Source organism: Anopheles aquasalis, chromosome 2, assembly GCF_943734665.1.
Source record: "Anopheles aquasalis chromosome 2, idAnoAquaMG_Q_19, whole genome shotgun sequence".
Classification (NCBI taxonomy): Eukaryota; Metazoa; Arthropoda; class Insecta; order Diptera; family Culicidae; genus Anopheles; species Anopheles aquasalis.
The window spans coordinates 54,982,511-55,009,882 of NC_064877.1; the positions used below are offsets into that span (position 1 = coordinate 54,982,511).

The 27,372-nt window shown below is 44.5% G+C and overlaps 1 protein-coding gene across 3 annotated transcripts in view; it reads right to left on the reverse strand.

The window, feature by feature from the left end:
* LOC126578295 (phosphatidylcholine:ceramide cholinephosphotransferase 1-like) overlaps nt 1–27,056 on the reverse strand; it is a 32,264-nt gene extending 5,208 nt beyond the window's left edge. Inside the window, exon 1 of one of the 3 annotated variants that reach the window (XM_050240738.1) lies at nt 26,391–27,056. In XM_050240738.1, the coding sequence (XP_050096695.1) occupies nt 26,391–26,453 (63 nt within the window). In that variant the 5' untranslated portion in view covers nt 26,454–27,056. Of the gene's footprint in view, nt 1–7,101; nt 7,823–18,429; nt 19,472–26,390 lie in introns of those variants that run through there. The other 2 variants (XM_050240723.1, XM_050240731.1) reach the window with 2 other exon arrangements.
* Nucleotides 27,057–27,372: the final 316 nt, after the last annotated feature.

A 27,372-nucleotide genomic window follows, 5' to 3' on the forward strand; every position in this document is an offset into this window, starting at 1 on the left:
ATGTGAACAGCATAAGCCAGAACGCACTGATATGCCGTGCATTTTTTTCGACGAGCAGCTGGAGAGCGGCAGAAAGGGCAAGTAGACGCTCACACCAGCGACGTAAGCAATGATACAAATTTCTCTTGTAGCTCAACACCAACACACCCGCGGCGAGTAACATTCTCGACACCGCTGATAAGAACGCACACGCCAACACATCTAAACGCCACGACACCACAAGCATCAATCTTAAAAAAGATCAAAATCGAAAGAATTTTTCTAATTGACAACAAGTCAAACTATCGTTTCCTCATCGACACAGGAGCAGAGATTTCTGTTCTGCCGCCGACATACGCGGAACGGGGAAACAAGTCGACAACAAAATCGTTATACGCCGCAAATGGCAGTCAAATAGCAACATACGGGGAAAAGAAGCTAACCATAGATCTGGGCCTCGCACGGTCGTTCGAATGGTCGTTCACTATTGCTGATGTAAATTCACCAATAATTGGTGCCGACTTTTTGAGAAATTTCGACCTCCTGGTGGACGTCCGCCGAAACACGTTGTCACTAAATCCGAACGGTAAGAGCTGCCAACTACAGAACATTAACAGCACACCTTCCATATCGGCATATAACGTTACATCTGCGTATGCGAAGATTATTCGGGATTTTGCTGACATCACGGCATTAAAAGAAAAACAGGGAAACAAAACGCCAGAAACACCAGTGAGACATCAAATTATCACCACAGGCCAACCGGTTTTTGAAAAACCTCGAAAACTTCCTCTAGAAAAACTAAAAGTAGCAAAAGAGGAGTTCCGGTATTTAGTGGATATGGGGATTTGCCAACCCTCAAAAAGTTGTTGGGCAAGCCCTTTGCACATGTTTAAAAAACCAAATGGTACATGGCGTCCGTGCGGCGACTATAGGAGTTTAAATGCAATAACCGTCCCAGATCGCTACCCTGTACCACATATACAAGATATGTCCACGATACTACATGGCAAACAGATATTTAGTTGCGTAGATCTCCAAAGGGCGTATCATCAGATACCCGTGGCAGCAGAAGATATAGAAAAAACAGCCATCACAACACCATTTGGCTTATATGAATTCAAATATATGACGTTTGGCTTAAGGAACGCTGCGCAAACACTCCAGCGGTTCCTACACCACATATTCAGAGATATGCCATACGTTTTTCCATATGTTGATGATATATGCATAGCATCGAAAAGCGAAACGGAGCATTTAGAACACCTGAGAGAAGTACAGGGTGTACCATAAAAAAATGCAAAAATCTTTTTTTGAAGTTTAAAGCCATTTTTTTATATTTTCTACTGTTTCAAAGTATTTCATTCGCTCTATATTTCTTTGTTTATCAAAAACAAACAAAATGAGTGGGTTTGTCGGCCTGTTTTCTCAATGAAATTCTCCAAGCGGTTACGAATTCGAGAACACTCTCTGTAACATAAGTGTCCAACTTAGAAGACCAAGCTTTGATGATAAACGATTTCAGCGAACCAACCGTGTATGGTGTTATGGTTCACAGGTCTTAGGTCGAACAAACGCCCATATTGAATAGCCCAACCGATTTAATTCAGGACCGCTTGGAGGGCATAAATCATTCGACCAAAAATTCATGTTTTCCTTCAACCATGTTTCAGACCGTTAAGACGTATGGCAGGGGCCTCCATCTTGCTGAAATTCAACATTTTCTGGTGTTTTGAAGTTTGCTTTAACCGATAGTAAACTGTGTTCTTTCAAAAAAGTGATATAAACATCCATATTCATTTTAGTATAGGATTTTATGAAAACTGGTGCCATTTTCAAACTATATTTTATCCTTTCTAAAGATGTTTTATCCTTTCAACTATTAAATTACGCTTCACCCTAGCTCTAGAGATTGCTTTTAGGTCATATTTGGCCAACCGATGCAGGCAGGATCTTGAGATATTCGTCTCTTATGCAAGCTTTCATATGGATTGCACTGGATTTCGCTAACTTTTGCTCTGACGGATCTTACCACTTTTTCAGTGCGCTCAGATCGTTGCCAATCACTAACGTGTTTCCTAGGCCTTGGCCCTTCATGAATAGAACGTTTAATCCTGTAAACAATGCCAAGATTACATCTGAGGACCGCTGTTATATCTATGAGATTTCTCTTGGGCGCGATGCAAACTCGACACTGTCGCCTTTGAATACATTTTTCCGGACAGACATCTTTTGCACGGGTACTTATTATACATCATTTGATAGATAAGACTCACACGAACACAACGATACCCCATAATGCCATATTGGTGTTGAAAAAATACTCAAAACAGAGCAATGAAGGCATTTGCATTTTTTTATGGTACACCCTGTATTTCAAAAGTTACGTGAAAACGGCTTAGTAATCAATTTGAGTAAGTGCCAAATCGGGCAAAAGAGAGTACTGTTCCTCGGACACATCATTACTCCAGAAGGAATTAGTACAGACCCCGAAAAAGTAAAAGCGATCATAAATATCCCAAAACCCAAAGAAGCGCACGAGCTCAGAAGATTTTTGGGAACAGCTAACTTTTATCGTAGGTTTACACGAAATGCAGCACAGCACCAGCAAATTCTGCAAAGTATGATAACCGGGAATAAAAAGAAAGATAAGACATCGCTGGAATGGGATGATCTTAAAGAACAAGCTTTTGAAAAATGCAAACAGGACATAGCAAATGCAGTCACGCTGGCACATCCAGCATTGGAGGCCAAGTTAGTGCTAGAAGTGGACGCATCAGGGTCAGCCATCGGCGCGGCATTGCACCAAATACAAAAAAACGAGTCACAGCCGTTAGCCTTCTTTTCGCAAAAATTAACACCTCACTTGACTAAAGCCAGCACATATGATCGAGAACTGTATGCGATCTACGAGTCAGTCCGGCACTTTAAGGATCTATTAGAGGGTCGAAATTTTACTGTTTTTACAGACCACAAGCCTCTAACCACTGCATTTCGTCAACGACCAGAAAGGGCTAGTCCTACTCAACTACGCAGATTAGGTTTCATCAGCGAATACACAACGGACATTAGACACGTACCAGGCAAAGATAATAACGTAGCGGATATGCTTAGTCGCATTGAAACGATTGACAGTGACACGATCGACTTTGAGAGCATGGCGAAGCTACAAGAAACCGACCCCGACCTACAAAAGTTCTTAAAAAGTCCACCAGACAGTACGTCAGTAAAGCTAAAACAACTAAAAATGCCAAATGCATCAACGCTTTTATATTGCGACACATCAGCAGAAGACGTCCGTCCCTTTGTGCCTCAAGAGTTCCGCCAACGTGTGATCGAGAAAATACACAATCTCGCACACCCGAGCATTCGAGCCACAACTAAACTAGTATCAAAGCGATTTGTCTGGCCAGCACTGCGTCGCGATTGTAAACAGTTTGTCACGCATTGCATTCAGTGCCAGAAATCTAAGGTGCAACGGAACAACAAATCTACAATAACCCCGATACTGGTTCCTAACAGCAGATTTTCACACATACATATGGACCTTATTGGACCACTTCCGCCCTCAGAGGGAAAAGCATATTGTTTAACAATCGTTGACAAGTTTACACGATGGCCGGAGGTAATTCCGATACACAACATGACAGCACTAACGGTAGCAAAGGCATTTATCGAAGGTTGGGTAGCTCGATTCGGGGTGCCAGCAAAGATCACGACAGATTGTGGTAGGCAGTTTGAGTCGGAGCTATTTAACACCTTAGTGAAACGCCTCGGCATTACACATCTACGGACGACTCCGTATCACCCGCAAGCGAACGGGCATGTTGAGCGAGTACACCGCCAACTAAAAGCAGCAATAATGTGTCACCAAAACCCGCGATGGACAGAGGTTCTACCCCTCGTCCTCCTAGGGATGCGAACTTCATGGAAAGAGGATTTGGAAGCGACGACCGCCGAACTCACGTACGGAACACCGCTCCGGTTGCCAGGAGAGTTTTTTGAGGAAACGGAAGACATGAAAGCAATCTACCTAGCAGATTTCGTCGCAAACTTCAAGGCAGACATGGCCAAAATCCGGCCAAAACAATCAAGCAACCATGCGAAGCCATGCACCTTCCTGCAAAAAGAGCTGACCACATGTAGCCACGTCTTCGTAAGGGTCGGAGCAGTGAAACCACCTTTAACTCAGCCCTACGATGGCCCATACCGCGTGATGGAGCGCAGGGGAAAGGTGTATATCGTGGAGATGGGAGGCAAACGCAAACCTATCTCGGTGGACCGTTTGAAAGCAGCGTTCCTGGACCACGAGGAACATGCGGTCCAGCCGGAAGAAGTTCGTTCCACTACAGATAAAGAGCCCGCGCTCTACCGAACACGTTACGGTCGCGTAGTGAAGGTCCCCCAAAAAGTCTAAAAAAAAAAAAAAAGTAGGGGGGGAGTAGTGTGGCGGATTACCATACCACTACTACCATTACTAACACCACACCTAATTACCGAATAAACACGATACCACTGCTAACATTACTAACACCACATCTAATCACTGAATAAAGAATCAGTTGAGTTCTGACCACCAAACGAATCGTACTACAGCCTCTTTGCTAAAAGCGATCCACAATTTCCAATTTCCATTTTCCAACACCAAATTTTTGATTTGTTGAGCGTGAGCCTTATCAATTGATGTTGATGGTCACCTAGGATGTTCTTCGTCTTCAACACATGCCTGACCATCCTGCAAGTCTTTTATACCACTTAAAAAACATTTGATTTAATTTAACGTAATCACCAAAGGCTTTATGGCATCATTCTTTAGTTACCCGCAACACACCCGCAATTTTATGCAAATTCTATGCTCAATAAATTTCGAAATATCAAAAAACGAAAATTTGCTTTCAGTACTTCACAAAAAAAAAATCATATCTCAAATACTAATCATAATTTTGATGTAAAAATTGGCATGAATGGCAATCACAGTACTGGCAACCTACAAAAAATACAAGAATTAAAAATTGGTTTACACGAGCATATTGAGTACCGTGTTCCCTTATTTGATGATGTCCCATGTTACAAATAAAAGCTGAACAGTCTTAAATAGCGACCAAGTATAGAAAATTATTAATCCACCAATGTTTTACAACAAACAGTAATGCGATTGTGAGCGAATAGTCTGTAAATGTATTCTGTTATAGAGATGTTGATGATTTGCTTCCGGCGATTGAACAGGAATGATCGAGTGGTTTCAACGGAATTTTTCTTAGTTCCATATTGGCATTGCTCATCGTAAAGTTATGCGTGCATGGCCAGAGTCGTCGCAAATGAGCTTGCACTGTACAACAGGAATGCACACTGTAGTGGATAAGAAGGAAATCGACTTAAAAACCCTTTCAATTGTTGACAATTGACAGCCTTAGCTCACTCTACACTTTCGTGAAGGGCACACACTTTTTCAATGAAGATGGATTTTCCGTAACACTCGATGAAGCTCGATGAGGTGAGCCTCAACCGTCAACAGGAGGTGCGCGATTCTCTATCATTCGCCGCAGTCATCGTCCCCGATAAAACACCGTCTCGGTCCCATGACGTCCTTCTAATCCGCACTGTTAATCCTTGCATGATTCTGTCCCTATCGCATCATGAACTCATTAGTAAAAGAGAACACCCCCCGTTGCATGAGTAATGTACCATGTGTTTCCCCTTCTCCGACATCCAACCCGGCGCTCCGCTTGACAACGCACCAAACGACGATGAATTGATAAAAAAAAAACGTTTAATCTAAATCGCTACCGGGCGGCTCAGCTTAATCCAGTCGATTGCAACACTAAGGTGTCTTCCGAATGCGTGAATGACAGACACCGGTGAAGGATAAGGGCGCAGAGATTACTTAGGACAACGGAGAGTTCCCGGATCCCGGCAGCCGCAACAATATGACAAACGAACAAAATCCGTGTTTTCCGGTCCCATTATCGATGCCCAACTAATCGAGTGTCTATCTTACTGCTGGCGATCTCCCCGCTCCAAAATGTACCGCAAATACAAAAGTTTACCACTGTTACTACTCATAAAATGTGACATTGTTTCGTTGTTTCTCTTCTCTTGAGACAAAGAGACTTCGTGGTACCCACCGTTGTTGATAAGGCCCCGCACCGCACCGCACAGCACCTAATAAACCCTTCAATAATCGATCATTGGACCCTATCGCCTTTATGACTCAGGTTTATGGCCAACGCCGCTCACCGGCGATGCATCGATGGCAACAACACAACACACCAGGCCTACTGACTGTGCTGCTGGTATCCGTTGGCGGCGTCATAAAGATTGGGTGAATGCCAGCCGCGTAAGCCGGCTACCGGAATTACGATCAAATACACGCAGGCGAGAGGCACACCGATAACCCTTATTTTCCGTATGCGATTGCACTCTAGACGCGCTGGTCAATCCAAGAGACGTGTAGTCGATCGCGATCGCGTTACGCTCGATCGGGCACACGTTACGGTGCAAGCGTTACTGCGAAGGACAGCATCAACACCAGGACCGATCGAACAACCAACCAACCAGCTGATGATGATGGTTCGATCAGTTCCTTCGAATGCGCTCGCAAACCGCACTGCGCGCGGTAGAACAAAAATGCCACAATCGAACTACATTTATTAATAGAGTTCGTGGGAGAGGGGTTCGCGATCGAGCGATCGATCGATCGGTGCGCGATAGAAAAACGTCGTCTCTCGGAGCAACAAGTAGTTTTGTTGTCGCGAGGTTTCCGATTTTACTTTTTAATTTACTATCCACCGTAGTGGTGGTGCTCGTCATTCGTCTTCATGGCAAATTGGTGTTCTCCTTGACTCGCGGTGCAGTATGCGGAAAGCGTTCATCCGCGACCACCGTGATTCATACCGTTCCATCAACGAGGATCGTTAACATTTATGTGACTCAAATCATCAATAATGGCGACAGCGAAAAGAAAAGAGGCAGAAAATAAAGCAGAAATTCCAAGGCGACGCAAAATGGTTGCTTTGATTTGGCACAGCGTACGCACACCACACTGCACACAGCCCGCTCGTATTCCTCGTAGAGATTGAATTTCACTCTTTCCTCAACGACGACAGCGCATATCTCACTTGCCTGGCACTGAGCGTAACTCCAAGGATACAGGCCGTAGGTGGCCGAAAGGCGTTGCATGGTCTTTGTCGTGGGCCATGCCGCTTTCAGGATCACTTTCATCCTCACACGAAGATCACGCGCGGAACCGGCCTGAAAAATACCGCAACACTACACCACAATCCTCCTTCTGTCGATGAGCTCCTGTTTTCTTCGAGTCCTTCCTTTCGAGATATGGCACGCGCGTGGCCGAGATCGTCAGCGGTGAGAAGTGATGCCGAGAACGTCCGGCTGGATACTGATCGGTTCGCCCCCCACCGACGTCGTGTCGTGTTGCCGTCGAGTTAAAAAATGGTAAGAGTGAGCGGGCGCGCGCGCACACAGCACACTACGTTGATGAGTGGAGCTGATTCCCTCTGGTGTTGTGTTGTTGTCGCCATCGTAGGAGGCGCCCGTGGTGAGCAGGAGTGTTCGGGGACGCCTCTCTTGACGCCTCTCAGTCGATGGGGTTTCACAGATTGCAAAACAGCTTCTGCGCTACCTATCTCTCCCCGGTAATATTTACTAATCTCTGCACCTTGAGCTTATCTCGTTACCCCGGTCGGTCGGTCGGTCGGTCTGCTGGAGGCCACAACACTTTGACGCGTTTCGGATGATCTTTCTTCTCCGTGGACATAATTAAATCTCGCTCAAGCGATGACGTTGCTACTGTGTACGCAATCCTGGGTGGGGTTATCAAAGGGCTTACTGAGATTCAAAAACAACCGAAAAATTCTTTACAAATACCATTCTTGGCGGTAGCGCCTGAGCCCAGGTCCAGGAGAAGGCGAAGCTCGAACTGCCACAACTAACGAGCTACCGCCATCGAGCGATAACGTTGCCGTAGAAGGTGTGTTTGTGTTCGTTGTCTGTGTGCGAGTGATAATCACATCCACCTTTTTCCCATCATATAAATGCTTATCTGCTACAACTGATCGACACGAAATTCGTTCTTTAAATATCTAATCTTTTCGCTGAGGGGTTGGTGTGCTCGGTGTGTACGTACGTCATAAGTTCCCTCTCTCCACCAGAGGAGCCCTTTCCTAATCGATTGCTGTTTGCTAAGCTGCAGCAGCAGCTGCCAACGGGAACGCAAATGTCGTTGCTGGGGTCTGTGGAAAACGAGGCAAAGCAAACTTCACTATCACTGAACGTGATTGGCTGCACCTTTTCGTAATGGAAGCCCGTATTAGACGACACCGTCGCTCCGGTTAACTGAAACTGAAGGTAGATTAGATTGATTGGAAAAATATTATTTCACCTGGAAGTTGTTACGGTGGATGGACGTTACCGTGTAGTACTGACACACGTTAGTCACGGAATTTACGTTCTAATCTCTTTCTGTCTATCGCTTATTCCCGGACGATCTTTGGAAAGTTCAAGCCGTTCTCATTTGCCATCCCGCAGTTTAATGCGAGCTATTCGATGTTCAAATTCCTTGGTCAAATTCGGTGATTCCTTGTACAATTTCTACGATCGTCTACGTACATAATGAAATGTTTATGTTTTGCATCGGTCTCCTCGCCTAAAACAGTAAGTTTCGTATCCTTTATTAAAAAAATCGCTTCAAAATCGATGCTTTTTTCAAAATGTCTTGTTAATGTAATATTACACGATGAAAACATAACCAAAATCGTTCAAAAATATCATATTTAATTACCATTTTCTAGATCTAAATCAGAAAAAATACAATTTACCTGAAACTAACATTTTCAACATTCTTTCATAATTTTGTGTTTTCGATATTTGATTTTTTTTATGACACATAATTTTAACATTTTTTCTGAATGCTGATCCTTTCAAGAGTATTGTGTAAAAATTTGGGATAAATCGACGAAAAACTGATAAAGATACAGATTTTTGAAAATCCGCGTTTCATACAAAACTCCATGAAACTCGCTACTTTGAAGAACGTTTCCCAAAACCAACGTTTTCAAAGTCGGTGCCCATCGTACCGTAAAAACTACTAAGCCGATCGTTTTGAAATTTTTAACACATAATCTGTACACTTTTTGCCAGGTAGCCCCGTCGAGACATTATTAAAATTGTTTATACTTTTTTTTAAACAAATCTGTAAAGTTCGTTTTAAATGGCGGAATCGCAAAAAGCATCTCTTTTTGAACTTCAAAATTCTGCCAAAAATTGAAAAATAGGAGAAATAACAAAACTCTCCGGGGCTACCTAGATAAACTTATAATCTTTCTGACGAATATCTATTTTTATATTTCGTATGACCCGGCATGTCCCTACGATGGGTACCGTAAAAAGTACCTTTTCGACGACATGTCTACTAATATTTGATGCCACGGATTAATTTTTCAATGAATGTTGCTCAAAAGAATATCAAATATTCTTCAAAAGTTGTAGATTAATATGCCATGTATTTGAAAAAATAAAATTGAACGGTTACGTTACAAAAAATCGTCAAAAACGGGCCATTTTTGGCCCGAAAATACCGAAGTCCCCCCTTAAATGCGACAATGTATATTTTTCGTTTTTTATTAAGATACTTGATTAGACTTTGTAGACTTTGTAGTAAAATACAAATACATTGCAGTTTGTTTCAAAAAAAGAAAGTTTGTTGTTCACTTGAGAAAGAATCCCGCTGCATCTGATGGATTGTTGGCGCTCTAGATAATCGAGATATCATATTTCAATTGTTCAAATCAACAGAACCGATCTTGAGAGACAACAGAATCCTCCACCCTTGTTGTGTTGTCGCCGAACACGAATGATACTGATGATCAAAGGCTCGCGCACTGATGATGAGCACGAACTGTCACCTTCCCCGTCGGAATACAATGGTCCGGCCCCCTGAATGGATGGCCTCAGGCACGTCCGAACGAATGATAATGATCAGTGGAATATTACTTGTCCTCGGATTTGGGGCGAGGCAGGGGAATGGACATTACGATGGCCCAATTTGTAAAGATAATGTTACGGATGAGCACGTCCATTGACATTACCATATCATTAGTTAGTAATTCGTTCGTCGTGGACAAGCTCCCGAAATCTTCTAATTTCGGTAACATGCACAAGGTGCCAGGTTTCCTTACTGTGTGAAAGTAATTAGCAATAATTAATTAGCAAATAGTAATTAGTAATTAGCAAATGATCATAAACATTTATGACACGATCACGATGTATTGAATGTTGCTAACTTTACTCGACATTGTCTTCTGAAAAAGAGTTCTAACGAAACAAAGTTACTTTTTTCTGTGATAACGAATGCTGTGACTAACATCACCGCGCGCCAACCTCTTGCACTTTTCGGTCAGGAGATCTTATCTCGAAGGCCAGTACCAATGCCAATGGGGGTGTGGGCGAGAAGCGGTTGCACTCCTTCGCTTTTATTAGTAATGTGGTAAAGTACGCGCCCTCTCTGACTAATCACAAAAAGAACAAACGAATGAAAAAAAAAACATTCAAAATAATAACTGGCAGTTCATCTTATCAGCACAGCGCGATTGTATGCGTACATAGAACCGTTCTCCTTGTCAGCAGGAGGGGTGGGGGGGTGGTGGCGCACCTCTTGTTTGCGTTGGGCATTGTTAGCTTGATTGACAATCGCTCGCGGGGAACGCGAACGCGAGTCATCCACCATCTTGTGAGAATTTGCATTCCGCCAGTACATGTGCACTCGTCGCGGCCTGATAGCCAATCGCCTCGAAAAAGAAGAAGAAGCGGGAGAAGAAGTAAAACAAGGAACAGTGTGAATCAGTTTCCACCCATAACAACCTTGATAACCAGAGGAGGGGTGATAATAAAGTGTCGAAGCCGCGACAGCAGACTGCTTCGCGTGTCAACTTCGTTCTCGCGCCTCACTTCTGATAATATGAATGCGAGAATGCTCCCTCCACCTCGCATCAAAAGATGTGTATCTATTAATTGACGTGCGATCCAACGGAATGCTTCCGGAATCTGGTTTAGGCGTCTGGCTCGGTACAAATAGGAACCCTAGCCAGCGAATCGGAATGTGCACACATTGCGAAGCTAAAGACGCATTTCCGTTGAGGCGAGCCAAGAATGCATAAACTCGCTGTCGAAGCAATAGTGCACACCGCACGCACGCGACAGCAACAGCAAAAGCATTTGCATACCAGGGACGCACCAGCGTGATCGACGTCGCGCGGCGTGGAAGTGTGTACCGGTCCGCCGGCTATCCAATTACTTATTCAGACGTTGGCCGGCGTAAAGGGGGGGGGGGGGGGGTTGTTTACTTGTATATGTCCACACTCCTCGTTATCGTCGCGCACGTACCAATCAATGTTTATCAAATGCCTCCACCGACCGCGTCTGCAGAAATTGGCAAAGTTTGTGACACTTTTTGCATATGAGTTTGTGACATTTTATGGGAACGCAAAATCAATTTCAATTGTGGTTGTACACTTCAGAACAGTTTCAATGCTTGAAACGAAATTCAATGAACGTAGGATAGCGTTTGCTGACGATCCCTTCTTCGATCGAGGTGAATGATCAACGAATGAGCGTTTATAGCTGTTAGATTAAAACTTTAAATAGATGGAAATACAGATTAGATCATCAAAACAAATGATAATAAAATTGAAATTTTGTCCACATAAAACATTTCCCTAAACATACACAATTTAATAACAATTTTACAAAACAACGAAAGTAAAAAAGGAATAATATCCCAAAAAAACGTCCTAAAACTGGTCCACGACTGACCTTACAGCGCCACAATCACACTCATTAAATGACTTTTTTTCACTGAAAACCCCATCTTTTTATGATGTTTTTTGCTGACGGTTTTTTTTGCCATTCTTCCACCATGGCCCCCCTCAAACACGTTGGCTGTCATGTTTTGCCGGGATTTCCGCTCCAAATGCCGGCTCTTCAAACAGTCAATGAGGTTGAAAATAGCCAACCTAGAGAGTATGCAAAAGCGATGACTTGGCATTGTCGAGGAGTCGAGGCTGCTTGAAGTTTAGGGTCATGAACGACCGTTCATGTAGGAAGTGCGAAATGTGTGGCACAGAATGTGTTTCAATATTTTGTGATCAAATTATAGTCCACTTTAGAGACAATGTATTTCATGAACCGTATGCATTACCGGTTCTACAGATTATGAAACATTTGCGGACACGTTTGTGGCACATTTTACTTTATTTAGCAAAATGTAAAATGTGAGATTTACAAAATTCACGTTCTGCCAAAAACTTTGTACATATTTCAGACACTTTTTCTTGTTCTCGACTATTATGCAGACGTTGTCACGTGCGAAGCAAATGACGAACATGTCTTTTATCAAAAGAGAACACGTTCCCTAACCTGTGCAGGCTTACGGTTTGTTTGTATTATGTGAAAAACTGTGAGCTAATTTTATATTGTTTAGTTTAGAATTATATTAAATTTCCCACAACAGTACGTAGCTATTTGATTTACACGTCTACTTCCAAGATTTTTCGACTAAAGAAATCGTTTTCTTCGTGATCTGAAACATCCATTCAAACAAACGATTATATTCGATTTTTATTTGCTGCAGTACCAGACAAGATTTTTAAACAAATAAATAAATAAATAAATAAAATACCTTCACTGATTCACTATAAGCCAGAGGAATCAAACTGAAAGTCCGCAACGATAAATTTTGTGTTCTTTTTTATGTATAGTAAGGGGGAAAATTCCATTTGTGATAACGTTAGAATCTTTCAGGCCTTTAAAACTAAAACAATCGCTATTCTGATTTTGCTAAGTAGAGATCTGGCACTTCTTATCTTTTGTGAACTTCTTTGAAACGATCGAGAAGAATTTTATTGCACGTTAAGACGCTTATAACACGATTTTGGATTTAACAGAATGATCATTTATTGATCATTTAAATGTAATGTTTTGATTCTTTTTAAAAAGGGCAAATTAAGTATCAAAATTTTCCCGATCTTTTCAGTAGTTTGACCTGATAATATTCCTTTTATTTTAATCTGAGACCCCGGAACTGAATGTTATCTAGTTTGGTTTAAGGTAGTCATTCCGCCGTTCCTTATCGTCTCTTCCGGACTGAAGAATAAAATGGTTCCATCGTTTCCCCACACCGATCACGTACCGAGTTAACCCTCCTTTGCCTTCTTACGCCACGATCACCATCATCACAATCAGCTGTTATTTGAAAAAGCGAATCACCGTTCAATCGCTTGGCCTATAAATAATCGATCAATCCCCAAACCGTTGGCCCGCTTGGCGATGGCTGCCCAAAGTGTCATGCAGATGAGGGCGGTCAGTGCATCTTCTTCCTGTTTGTATAAATGAGTCAATCAAACCGTCAACAGCAGCAGCTGATGGTCATGGATCGACGACGCTCATCGCTGCATCGCTCCTCACCACCCGCGATTGCAATCACAAAGAAAGGCCAGGTGGATCCAGGTCGTGGAAGCAAACTGTGGCCGCCCCTTAAGAACCCCGAGAATGTTCCGTACGCTGCTGACGCACGAACAACGCGCAGCAATTCATATCGCTGATGTGATGATCGCGGACGGTGATGGATTCGAGCGATTTGTGGGAATCGTTCCAAAAAGATCGTTCATCTCGATGATCGCCCCCCACCGAAAAGGCCGCCCAGTGCACCGAAAAGGGGAGAATATACGAGAAATTCCATCATAAACGACGATTCAAGAACTTTCTGGCCATGAAGTGGACTCAATAATAATAATAATAAGGCTGCTATTAAAGAGCATTATTGGACGCACAAGATTCCGGGTCCAGAGACACATTCGTGTGTCCACGAATTGCCATTGTGAGCGGAATTCGTTGCACAACAAAACAACACGATGATGACTACGACAACCACGACGCATCATCTCACAATAAGTGGTCAAGGACTCCAGAGCCAGCACGTGTGTTCCCCCCCCCCCCCCCTCCGGTGTGGATAAAAAGTGTGAAGAAGTTAGTTCTCGAGGAGTGTACTCAATGTCATCGATGCGCCGCTAGCGTGGACCTACACGGCTGGCCAATAAAATAGGTAATAGCTGTAATTTGTACTATATTCTAAAAACTGTACATGCAATGTTCAGCAATACTTTCATACATTAATTTACGACATTTATTAGCCCTCTTGGTGATAGTTTACTCAAAAGTGAGATGTGTATTATCGCCCACTTTGATAGCACTTTGATAGTCTGGTTTGACATGGTCAAAATAATAGGTAATTCGTTGTATACGCTATTATTTCACCCGTTTTTATGGAAAAGAATGGTTCCGTTGTTTTTGCTACAATGTGTTTTCAATTGTGAACTCAATACAAATCGTTGTTTCTTATTAGAACACCCAGAATTGCCAGAAGCACTCATTGCCACCCCCAGGAATGAAATGTTGTGAAAATTTGCTAAAGGAAGGCGTAATGTACAAAAGCATCGCCAACGCACTTGGCAGCAGAACTTGCTCAAAAATAAACGATATTATTAGCCAAAAAACTGTCCATTGGCGGTTACAAGAGGTTAATCTACCAGGACGAATCGCCTCTATTGAACAAAAACAAAATTCAGATGAGGAAACATTGTGCAGATCAATATCGTTATTGGCAAGGTACCAAAAAGACGCGTAAAATGTTATGGAGCGTCGCAATTAAAATATTTCTTTATTTCGGACTCAGCTGAATGTTTGACGACCTGCTGGCAAAGAATTTCATCCTCGCTTCACAAAAAAAAAACTGTAAAACATGGTGGTGGAAGCATACTGATTTGGGGATGCTTTTCGCGCTAGAGTGTAGGTCCCCTTTTGAAAATAAAAGGCATCATGAATGCTCTCGAGCATAAATCAATTGCGGAAGAGGTAAAGCTGCCTCACGCAGAAGAAATCATGCATCTAAGATGGGAATTTCCACAGGAAAACGATCCAAACCATACATCATAACTCATTAAATCATGGTTTGTTGGAAATAATGTGTCAGTTTTGCCTTGGCCAAGTCAGTTTCTTGACTCCTGACCGAACAACATTTTTCAAACTCAGTTGATTAGTGGTTGAAGAGGTGCTATATGCGATTAAAAAATCGTCACCACGCAAGTCGCCAGGGCCAGATGGTTTACCAATAGAATTCTACCGCAAGACACTGCACGTTATTTGGCGGGAACTCATGCTCATACTTAATGAGGCCAGAAGCGGAACGATCCCCGAGAGCTTTGTTGACGGAGTAGTAGTTCTGGTGGGGAAAAAAGGGGGGGGATCCACCTTGTCTTCCTACCGCCCAATCTCCCTCTTAAATACAGACTACAAACTACTTTCCAGAGTGCTGAAAAAAAGACTACAGGGTATTGTAGACAAATGGCATGTCATATCGCCAACCCAGAAATGCTGCAACAAACCTGGAAACATCTTCCAGGCGGTGCTCTCGGTGAAGGAGCGAATAATAGATCTGAGGCGAAAGAAGCGATGTGGGAAACTTGTTTCCTTCGACCTCTCCCAAGCCTTCGACCGAGTGAGCAGAGATTTTCTCGTCGAAACGATGAAGGCGCTAGGTCTCAACGCGGAATTCGCACATCTGATAAAAATCATCAGTCAGCGTTCCAACTCCCGCGTCCTTGTAAATGGCGTCCTGTCCCAACCCTTTGCGATCCAAAGATCCGTGCGTCAAGGCGACCCACTATCGATGCTCTTGTTTGTATTGTACCTGCACCCTCTCATTAAGAGGCTCGAAGGTATTTGCAGCGACCAGAATGACCTGGTCAATGCATATGCTGACGACATCTCAGTGGTGAGTACTTCCGTAACAACTATCCAACAAGTGCGATCTGCGATCGAGGCCTTTGGAGCATGCTCAGGAGCTTCACTCAACGTGAGGAAGACCACGGGTATGGATATTGGCCTGGTGACAACAGAAGAAAGACTCTCGATACCATGGCTTAACACTGTGGAGCGTCTCCGATTACTAGGAATATTATTTTCTAACAACATAAGAGAGGCCACAGGTCACAACTGGGACACTGTTATCCAGAAATTCCGGCATATGGTGTGGCTGCATCGAATCAGAGATCTGAACCTACTGCAGAAGGTGGTCCTGCTGAACACGTTCCTGTTGCCGAAGCTATGGTATGTTGCGTCGATATGCAGCGCCCGAGCAAAGGACGTAGCCAAGGTCACCAGCATCATCGGAGCGGTACTCTGGAACGGGTCTGGAGGAATCCGTGTCCCACTCCAGCAACTTGCGCAGCCACACCATAGAGGAGGCCTCAACTTGCATGTGCCAGCGATCAACACGGCGGTGTTGCTAACGAATCGGTACGTGAAAGAACGTAGTTGCCTAACAATCGGAGGTCAACACATAGAGTGGGCAAGCAACCCACCCGATCTGGTATCAGTGCCTTCCTCATACCCTTGCCTACGGATTGTAATCCAGAATCTGGCCTACGTTCCGCAGTCGCTAAGAACAGCACCAACGACCCGTTCACTGCGTCAGGCTATGGTTAATTTGCTCCCCCCAGCTAGGATACAGGTGGAAACCAGGGGAGTATCCAGCTGGAGGAAGGTATGGAAGAACATCCACAACAGCGACCTGACGTCAGAACAGCGTGCGGCCCTCTATATGTTGGCCAACGGTAAAGTGAGCCACGGAGCACTTTGTGTAAAAATCGGAAGAATGTCTAGTGCAGCGTGTATTTGGTGTAACTGTCCCGAGTCCATCGAGCACAAGTTCGCGTCATGTACCCGTGTCAAGGATGCTTGGGACCTGTTGCAGGAAAAGGTGCGGACCCTCGCTCCTGGATATGCGTTTTCGTTCAATTGTTTTCGTTTCCCGGAGCTAGTTAACGTTAGCGCGGCTAAACGTACAGCTGTACTACGTCTTTGTGCCAACTACGTCCTCTTTATCATGTCCAATGATGATAGCGTGATCGACGTAGGTCTCCTTGTATGTTCGCTGTAAATGTAATTGTGATACTAATGTAACTGTTGCTATTTATTGAATAAATAGTTGTTATTTTATAAAAAAAAAGTGGAAAACAGTGCAGCTGCCATCCGGTCTTCCATTCCGGTTAAAACTTGTCAGGATTTAGTCGATTCTATTGCTTAGAAGAGTGTATAAAGTTCTTCAAAACAACGGGGGATACTGGCTAATGTTGGAATCACATATTGATTTTTAATGTAAGCAAATGAAAACCGTGTTAGTTAATTAATGTTTCTCTTATTCACTGATTTACCTATTTTATTGGCCAGATATTTCTAACTGACTTTTATCATAATCAACAAATTCTTTGCAAATCCTTTTTGAATTTTCTTTGTATTTTGAAAAAGTGATCAAATAATGCAGCATAAATACTGTTACCTCTTTTATTGACCAGCAGTGTACCTCTATAGCTCCCCCTCTCCTGAATGATAACATTCTTCTCCAACGCCTATTGCAGGCTGTGATTTGCAATGTATGTTTGCGTCAACAAACGATACGCAGTTTGTGTAAACTATTATCCGAACAAATGGGACCCGGGGGGGTGGTTGTTCTGTTGTTGTCGAGTACCTTGGAACACACTCCAACGCACTGTGCCGATGAGTCATTAGAGACAGGGGGAGAGACAGGGAGAGAGAGGAAGGAAGGCCTGTCGCTAAATAGCGAAATCCATTTCAAGTGCGATGTATGGCAACCACTGATTAGTGGCAGTCTGTTAACCGAGTACAGTACCGAGTGCTGCCTGCTGCAGCTACACCTCACACAATGGCAGTGGACGGATCTAGAAGCCAACCAGCCACCCTCCGTGTCAAGTGCAACCGACAACCTTCCACGGTGTGTGCCGTTGTGTAGCTGAATCAACAATTCGTCCACCTGCGGTCGAGAAGTTTCCTCGAGAAACGACAACTACAATGTTAGTTGCACCACCCGCGTGTCACATGTTCGCGTTGGAAGGAAGTTCCGTTCTCCGCCTGCCGTCAGCTGAACGAAATGTGGGCCACATTGGTGGTGATTTTGTCTGGCTTCCGACGATACACAAGGGTCGTAGGAGCATATGAGAAAAATCGAATCGCACACCAGACCTGTTGCGGAGCTGGTGGGGTGGTTGACATAATTTTACGGCGTAAATCGGTTCAACAGAGACCGACGTACGCGCCAGATTAGCATTTGTTTTGACCGACACAGGCGCGCACAACAAGACGCTAATTCTTGACGGGAAGATCGTCCATTAACATCCACCAAAAAGTAGTACGAAAAATCTACAGCGGACCTCACGGTTTGTTGTTTACGCTCGAATGACCTGTTTTATCAACAACAACAACCACGACGATGAGGAGGAGATGATGACGGGGTGGTGGCGGACAAAGAAAACTTATTTTTGGATCCCATTCAACACGAAACGGAGGGCTCTCTCGGCGACTTACTTCGTAGTGCAGCTTCCGGATGGTGGAACAATTGAGGTACAGCTGCTCGTAGATGGCCTTCATCATGCTGCCGGTGCTTTTCTTCGCTTTCGGTGTGTAATGGGCCATTCCTCCCCGCCCCCAGCCAGGATCAACCAGGAAATGAAGACGGCACCAGTGGAGCTTGATATTACGTGTGGCGGCGGCGCCACCAGCTGCGTCCCACGATAAGAACGAATCAACACCCAAAAATGAGGCCTGGATGGGGCTCGATTGGTCGATGATTCGCCGGAGTTCAGCGGAGGTCTTCTTGCTGGGTTATTCCACGATTCCGCGAGAAAGGCCACAACAAACTTGGTGGGTTGTCTATCACGTTCACGGGCCGCTAGCGGTTAATATGCGTACGTTGTTGTCGAACAAAACACTCTTCTGTGGCACTGGAACACCAGCATTGACCACACCACCGGTCATTGCACTCGGCGGCGCAATGCCGCTGCACTACCTCCCGGCGGGGAGGGTTCAGGTTCCGAGACTGGTCGCGAAGAAGCAACACGGCGGCACGGTTCGTTCGTTCGCGTTCCACGACGTGGTGGCCACTGAGGGGACACTGTAGGCAACTGTGGCGATTAACGCACGTCTCGCTTTCGCCTGCTGCACTGGTCACAAACACCTTTTCCTCGCTTATCGCGCAGCCTGATGTTGATGCTGTCAGTTCAACGCGGCAAACAGCATGATCGATTGCAGAGCAAGTACAAGCGAGCGAGTCGTCGTCGGCGTTGCAGTGGTCGCTGTTAATTGATTGAATTTTTCCTAGATTGTGAACCTCGGGGGGAGCGACGTCTCAAACCGTTATCATCACTGTAAACAATGGCTCCAGTCCCAGGGGGACTAACGTGCGGGTTTTTTTTTCTCTCCCGCGATACGCAGCACACTACGCGATCGCTAACAGCAACCACGGAGCGGAGGAGCACACGTTTCGATGCCTTCGAAGGCCGCTTTTCAACTTGCACCAGACATCAGAGCTGGCGGCGGCAACGGCCGCTGCTACCGCGCACAGCTGTACAACGTCACCACGACGACGACTACGGTGCGCGGTGTGCGTACCAATACCAAGGGGATATTTAAATTCGACCAACCGAGTGTCAACGCGATTACCGCGAGTCGGCGCGGAACGCAGCAGCATTCCAACGTGCACTTGTTGTGATTCCTTCGAGAAACCACGGAACGGAGAGAAAGGTAAACAAACGATGCAACACCACCACCACCACCAGATGTAGGTGTGCATCGGTGTGTGCGTTATCTCGCGAACGATCGTCGATCGTGGATCGTTGATCGTGAGCGCACTCCGCTACGCACATCCCGCGAGAGAATTTTCTTCATTTTCTCTCCCTTTTCCGTCGATCTTGTGTGCTGTCGTGATCGGGCATCGATCGATCTTTCGAGAATATTGCCCGTGCCAGTGCCTTTTAAGATAAATGTATAATTTCCACCTAATGATCACCGATCGTCGATCGATGATTACCATTGGGTGGGTAGAGCGAGATCATTTGAAAGAAAATCTCTACAAACCCACCACGCTCGCAAAGTTATTGCCATGCGTGTAGGCCATCGGTCCTCACCCGGTAGCGATAACAATGAGCGAACGGTAGCGGAAAGGTTTGGTGGCTTGCACTTATGCCTGCACCTAGGAGAAATGAAAATAGATTCCTCTCGAAGCAGTGCGGAAGTAGTTACCGTTTGATGATCGTGCTTCGGCTAATAACTACCTGGAAGTGAGGGGGTGGGGGGCTGAGGAGCAACACACGGCCAGCGAAGAGATTGGGGAAGGGATCATGTTTCGTTTCCAGATGTTTCGTTGCAAAGTAGAAGAAAAAACTAACGTTAACCACCACGCATTGGAATGGAATTCAATCGTTTGATGTTTGGCATAAATTCGCTTCCACGAAACTCAGGTAGGAAAAGATGCATTTCTTCGGCAATCACCCCTCACCTGCTTTAACAGTTTTCTATAAACACTACAACTGAATGAGGGCTACAGAGTGGTGCAATGGGTCATTATTAACTTGCAAGTCAGCAAATTCGTTGAAATAGAATTAAAGCCTGTTTCAGTTGGAATCTGGAAACACGTTTTTAATCACCGCATGGACCTTGGTGACCACTTTGAAACTATGTTAATGTTGTTTTACTTGTAAATAGTCGGATCATTTATTGGTACAAATTTTGGACCATACCTTCAAAAGTTATCATGGATGCTGACACGACAGTCGAAAACAAAATCTGCACACTCACTGTGGAAAATAATTTTTTTTTAAACCATCATAAAATTTTGAAATTTCTAAACGACACTTAAAATACCATATTCAAACGGTATTATGGGATTGATACGTTGTATTTGGTAAAATAAAACAGACGTAGAAGTGTAGCATATGCCCGATTCTACGCAGACAAAACTTAGTGGAACAGTTTTCAATAAACCGAGAATGTCTGAGTGTAATTTGGGCAGACAACTCACGACGGATAATATCACAGTTTGGCAAATATTTTAGGGGGAAGGTTTCAGATCGTACCAAACCATAAAATAGTGCAAAAGATCCCAAGATCAACGTTTGATTGACAAAACATGCAGTTTGATGGATCACACTTCAACTGCATTTTAAAAAAATCGAAGATTTTAGTTCTTTTAAGCAGATAAATTTCCTCGTAAGATGATGATGATTTAGCATGGAATCCCAAGTTGTAGGGACAAATGAAATGTTTCCACCATTGGGACATCGTTCAATAAAAAATGTGCAAAGTAGAGTATTTACAGAAAAAGATTTTTCCCTTAATTTGTTCATCAATGAGCCTTTGTAAGTTAGACAATTTTATACGAAAAACTATCAGTGATTCTGGATTTCAATTGGGCAATTGTCTGCAATTTCCTTCCATCGATTTATATTGGACAATCAGCAAAGGGAAACTCAAGAAATGTATCAGAAATGTATAAAAAAAAACAGTTGAAACGGAGATGGTGTGCAACTGGAGGGCAAATGATGGTGACATCTAAGATAAAGTTCAATAATTCATATATAATACCAACGAATAATTTACATCGATAAAAAAAAACCCTACAAAACAACATCTTTCATTTCTTGAACAATTGTTCAACAATTGTTGTTCAGCAGAAGAGAATTGTATTGTCTTAGTATGAATGCGCCCTTTTCCTGGTGCACTTCCCAGGCGATACCCAGGGGAAACCGTTGCACTCTTTTCACAACGTCAAATAGATTGTATAACAACCGAACCTTACCTATCTTTGAAACCAATTTGCTAGAAACCCGTTTAAAGACCCCATCTCTCTGGGTCTTCAAAGAGACACGCACTCCGCTAGATCTGTAACATTAGTTTGTAATTAGATAAGGGAAGGGCATTTTAAAATGCCAGCACCCGTACATTCTCGCCACGACACGCCACGCCATGCTCTATGCCCGCGTTCGACGCTCGCAGACGGTGACATAACGGGCGTTGGCGTTGCCGCGGATGCGACCTTTCGTCGAGGCTGTGAGTCATCGTCGTCTAGCCTCTGGGACACGCTGATGACGATGACGAGTGTGTAGGAATTCCATGAACCACCCAACACGCCATGTGTCTATAGCGAGGCCACTGGGAACGTCACGGCCACGTCGGAATGTTCTAACAATGTGACGTAGCGCTACACAATAGAGACGGTTTCGGCGGTGTCTTACAACGGAACGTAAGAGAGCGAGAGATTGGACCGTCGAAGAATGTCCGATTGTGTGACATTTTAAAAATGGGAAACCACGTGGAGGTCTCCGATGCACCGTGGTGCAACAGGAAGCAACCAAACCCCCCGCGGCGGAGCACCAGAACGGAAACGATAAACAGTGAAGCAAAGGCCATCAAAGGTGGAGCTGTGAAAAGTCGGCCACCAGGACACACACTAAGACAGACGAGTGCGTGGGGAAGGAAAATCCATTATCGACACGCACGGGCTGCTGAGGAAGTGTGTCGAGTATTGCACGCCATATCCACCACAGTCCTGTGGTTGCTGAATGTCCTTACAGTTGTCCCTGTGTGGCCTAGTTTATGGTGGAGCCGTGCTGCGGTTCGAGCTGGTTATTGTGGCGCGTCCTGGCTTTAATCCTTTCCTCCTTTCGACGGACCGGAGACCTAGAGCTCATCGTCATCGAACACACCCAGCATTGTCGCAATTATGCTGGCATGCACAAGCTCAGTTCCACGTACACTGTGGCCTCCGATGGGCGGATGTAAAATGAGGATAAACGACAGTCTGACTAGCGTGACATTTCCGTGAATTGCCGCCATCAGTTCTTTCCATTTGTGCTGACCAAGCATAGAGAGGAGCGCTTTTGCCACTGCCACTGCCTCGGTGTGTGATGGGTTCATATGTGTTTGTAGTTCCATGATAGACTGGAGAGATTCTAGAAAGAACTAGAGCCCTTGGTACCTAGAGACATAATTTCTTAATAGTTACTCCACCTTCCCAACACGTGACGACACGCAGGGACACGCTCCGACCGATAATCAATTTTCAAGCCCCAGAAGCTCAGAGCTTGCTTCACCTTTCCCTACGCCACGGGCCATAATAAATGAATACGCGTAAATCATAGCACACTGCTCTACCCATCGCCAGGATGGAAGCTCTGAAGCCCGCGTCCGTGGACACACCTTGGGCAATAAACAGTTTCACAAGGTGGAGTGAGATTCTCTAAGGACACTCATTGGAGCGGTGGTGTCGAGCAGGTTTGCCGTTAAGACATCGTGGATTCGTGGTTGAATTAAGGGAGTGCGTCCGGTAAAGGGAGTCGGACGCTTATACTAGCATCGCGGAACTGTTGTGCTTTACATAAAGAAATGGCGCTACTGACAAAAGGATTCTCTAAAGTGTCATGTTGTAATTAGTTCACGGGATATCGGAAACAGTAATAAATTAAAACGTGATCACACCTCTACTAAATGACAATAATTAATTTATGCTAATGCACCTTTTTTGTGGGAAAACTTGTTGTTTCCCTAGATGGGGCTCATGAAGAACTCGAACATCAGGGCATACCTTTTGATTGCCAGCATTCTGGAACATATTTCACGAAAATGATTTTTTGAATCTGTTTTAGAATGCATTTTTGATACTGTTTTAGAATGAATCTGTCTTAGAATGTATCCATTTTTTAGGATGCGTTTTAAATTTTTCACAAGTGCAAATAACTTGCTCTTGATTTGAGAAAGTATCAGAATCGACGCTACAATCAAACTGTTTTGAAGAAGAAAAAAAAAATACAAAAATAGGAAACTCTAAGCTGCTAAAAGCGTTCTAAACCCTCAGCGACAGTTCCATTTAACAGTTTCTAATTATGACCTTCTTTTACTACTTCTGATCACTATAGTTTATTATTTTGGGATACGATTAAAATGTCTAATTGTAATGTGCAAATATCGCTGATTTACTAAATGTAGTGCTTTTCAATCATCACTACTTTCGGTCAATAGCACGATGCTTAACCGTGCTCCACACGGGTTTACCTTTAAGGTGTAAAAAAGGGCAGGATAGAATGGTTTCCGCTCAACAAATTGTCGTTTAGAGATCGTACTACAAAATTTTACCATCAGAAATATGCAAAAAGTGTGTAAAACATACGAAAAAAAAATCAAATTATTTGTAGTATTCTTAGAATCTGATACTTTTAATCGAAATAAGAACTCTATAGCTGAGGAAACACACCTTATCAGCATTATCCGGGTTGACAGAAATAATTATCGGTTTGATTTGAGGTTGATAAGAATGAAGGAAGTCGTCGCGACTCGTTGATCGTAATTCGGGATCGATCTCCACTTCACGTCTGTTTTCCAGCACCACTACTTAACCATCAATTTGTGGAAAGTTTAACCCGCTCGGTCGCCATCGTTAGGCGCAGGCGAGGAGGGCACGTGAGCAATTTGGCAATTTTATATCTATTTGTAAGCAACGCAGTGTCATTTCCACACGATACCGATGCACCCTTTTGCCCCCCCCCCCCCCCCTTGGTCAAAGTCTTGTGTAAGAAAAGATATGCTACGAAGGGTGAACATAACAATACACGAACAGGAATTGTGTAAACTAGACATCGTTTCGGTTAGTTTAAGGTAAATTGGTGCAAAGGCACGCGACGAGCGTTAGAGAAGTTTGTGAACAGACACCAGTCGCCGTTGTGTCTTGTTGGCCGCACAACGAAGGAGAGAGCAACGGAACGAAAGGTCACCAAACATGACATTGCAGGGTGGCGTCGTGGCGCTCCATGCGTTACCACCGCTTGGTATGTTTGGTGTCAATTAATGCCTCCCCGAGAGGGTTCATGCATCACTGCTGATAGTTTCGAGCCAGTCAAGGGCGCGCTCCGCAAGGTGGCAAATGGAATGCATCACCCTAGGCCATCCGGCAACCCGGCCACCCGAACTCAGAGGCGAATGATGCGAGGAGAAGGGAGTTTTGCGCGTTGATAAGAGTACCGTGTACGCAAGCGAAGCGTCTTATCGCGCGTCGTTACTACACACCGGTGAATGTGCAGTTTCTCCGCTAAATCCAAAGCATTGTGACCGGCTTCTAGCTTCTATAGGTAGGTGAGTTATACGCCCGGGGCGCCAAAACAAGTGGCGCTCTTTACACGTACCACGTGCTACGTAGAAGCCGTAATGACTCACTACCGCGAACGAGATAGATGTGGCCATAAGGTAATCTCTTAAAATACAAATGAGATGCGCTTCAATGAGATCATATCCATCGTATGGGCAGAAAGCGCTGCCATCAGTCATCATCAAGCGATAATCCTTCTCCCATATCTCGGATTTAGCGAGCCTAAAAGATGAAAAACAAGTGTCTATTACATAGGAGCTGGTGGATCACATCGAAACTAACGGAATTTGTTTGTTTACGCGCTGGGCAAACATCTGCGGCTACTTCTCTCGTGTTCAAAGAGCGTGCGAACAGCGCTGACGATGATTTCAACTACTACTTCGATTGCGAGTGCGCTCACTCGCCTTATTCCGGATCAGAATGCATCCGCATTTTTCCTCAAACGAAGAGATTGGCTTCGTCGGAAAGAAATACATTTTCGGAAAGAAGCCAATTTATTGACGGAAGTGACCAGTCTGAAATCTGTTGCAACTGGTTATAAGTTTTTCCTGTCTGTTTATCGTCGTTGTAACGGTCCACCGAGTATCTCACGCGATTAGGGCGGAACTGAATAAACGAATTTCGAATTGATCTGATGACCTTCGCGACATTCGACTCGGTTGGTCCGAGTTTTTGAAGGTTCTCCAGGTAGGTGATAGGAAAGTGCGACCGTAGTAGCCGGTGCCAAAAATATTCCGTAGAGACGTAGTCGCGAATTGCGACACTTCTTTGCGGTGACGTCTTTACCTGCCAATTTCCGGACATTCCTTGGCCTTCCACAAGCGGGAGACTTGTGAATGAAATTTAAAAATAGTTCCATCGAAAACCACGTACGACACTTTTTAGGACCTGTGTGCCTGCTGGTTTGGTTTGAATGTTTTTTTGGGTTTGCTGTTTACTCATTCATAACTCTAAGCTCGTTCCACGTTTCCTTCGGGTTGGGTGACGGAGGGTGTAGAAGCGGTGAGGGTCAATTTTGATCCAGAACGAGTTCGATTGTAACGTTGGATGAGATGGGTTGGCCCATTATAGGACACGAAAGTGACACGGCAGAAGCTATTTTTAGTAAACCGCTAAGGGTGGTGGCCACGAGCGAGATGGAAATGGTGGGAAATGACAATTCGATTGGAAATCGATCTGCCATCAATCCAGCATTCTAGAACTCGCCGCACATCCGCCGCGTAACGAGAATTGGTCCCCAAATCGAGTTCATCATAAGCATGAAGCCATTTACCTTGCCTAACTATAAATGCTTGTACCATTAATTTCAAATAAAATTCCGTTCTAGGGCAGGTACCCGAACAGGTAAACTTACCATCTCCACTGTTTTCAGATCCAACTGCGGGCCGCCTTTCTTTCCTCGAGTGTTAATTTCCATGTTTCTCCGTTGCCCTGTAACGGTTTCCTCTTGGCTTTGCTGATTCTCGATGCCGACCTCACGTATCTGCTGCTCCTTTGGGACGGCAGCAGGAACGGAAACCACGGCGACACTTGAGCACACACGCCACCTTCAGGTAGCTGAAGGCCTGGCCTTCGGAACAGGACAGGACACACGGCAAAAGGCCAAGCCTTTCGCTCTCCTATTGCTGGTGATATCAGACCGCACGGGTGCCCGGTAAGGTGCACGTTTTTATCGGGCGTAATTACGAACACACAACACGATATTAGCTGCGCTAGATGAATTTGGCCGGGGCCGCTTTCCCTCGCTGTTGTTCTCGCCGACGACGATGATGTGTGCGTTTGCTTGGCCGTGCGGGGGAACAAGCAGACACGTTGTTGTTGGTGGATATTTTAAAAATGATTTCTAAATCACAATTTCCCTTTACAGCCACCGTAATGCTCACAATTCATCACAAAATTTCAACAAGCATTTACACTGGTTAAACTTGAAACAAGCACCGCGGGAACACGAAAACTAAAACTAAACGCGTTCTTTGATACGTTGGCGGGCACCAAATTTTATCGGCTAAACGGCCACAGCGAATCCTCCTCGATATCTTCACCGCGATTGTGGTTTTGAGTAGATGACCACCTGTTGTTTGAACTTGGTTTTGTTGATGCGTATTCGGGTCGTGCTGAAGCGGGATTTCAATTTGAAGCGCGCTTCGTGGCATCAATTATTTTCAAGCCGGGGATACATGAAGCGTGAACTCTCGTATAAACTCAGAGTGTAATGCCAAAAAGATTATACTTATGTCAAAAAGATTATAGACCGGCGGAGCGTAAATCCGAGCGTAAAAGCAAGCATAAACACAGCACCAACATGAAGCGTAGCGTTATGATGAATTGAATATTCT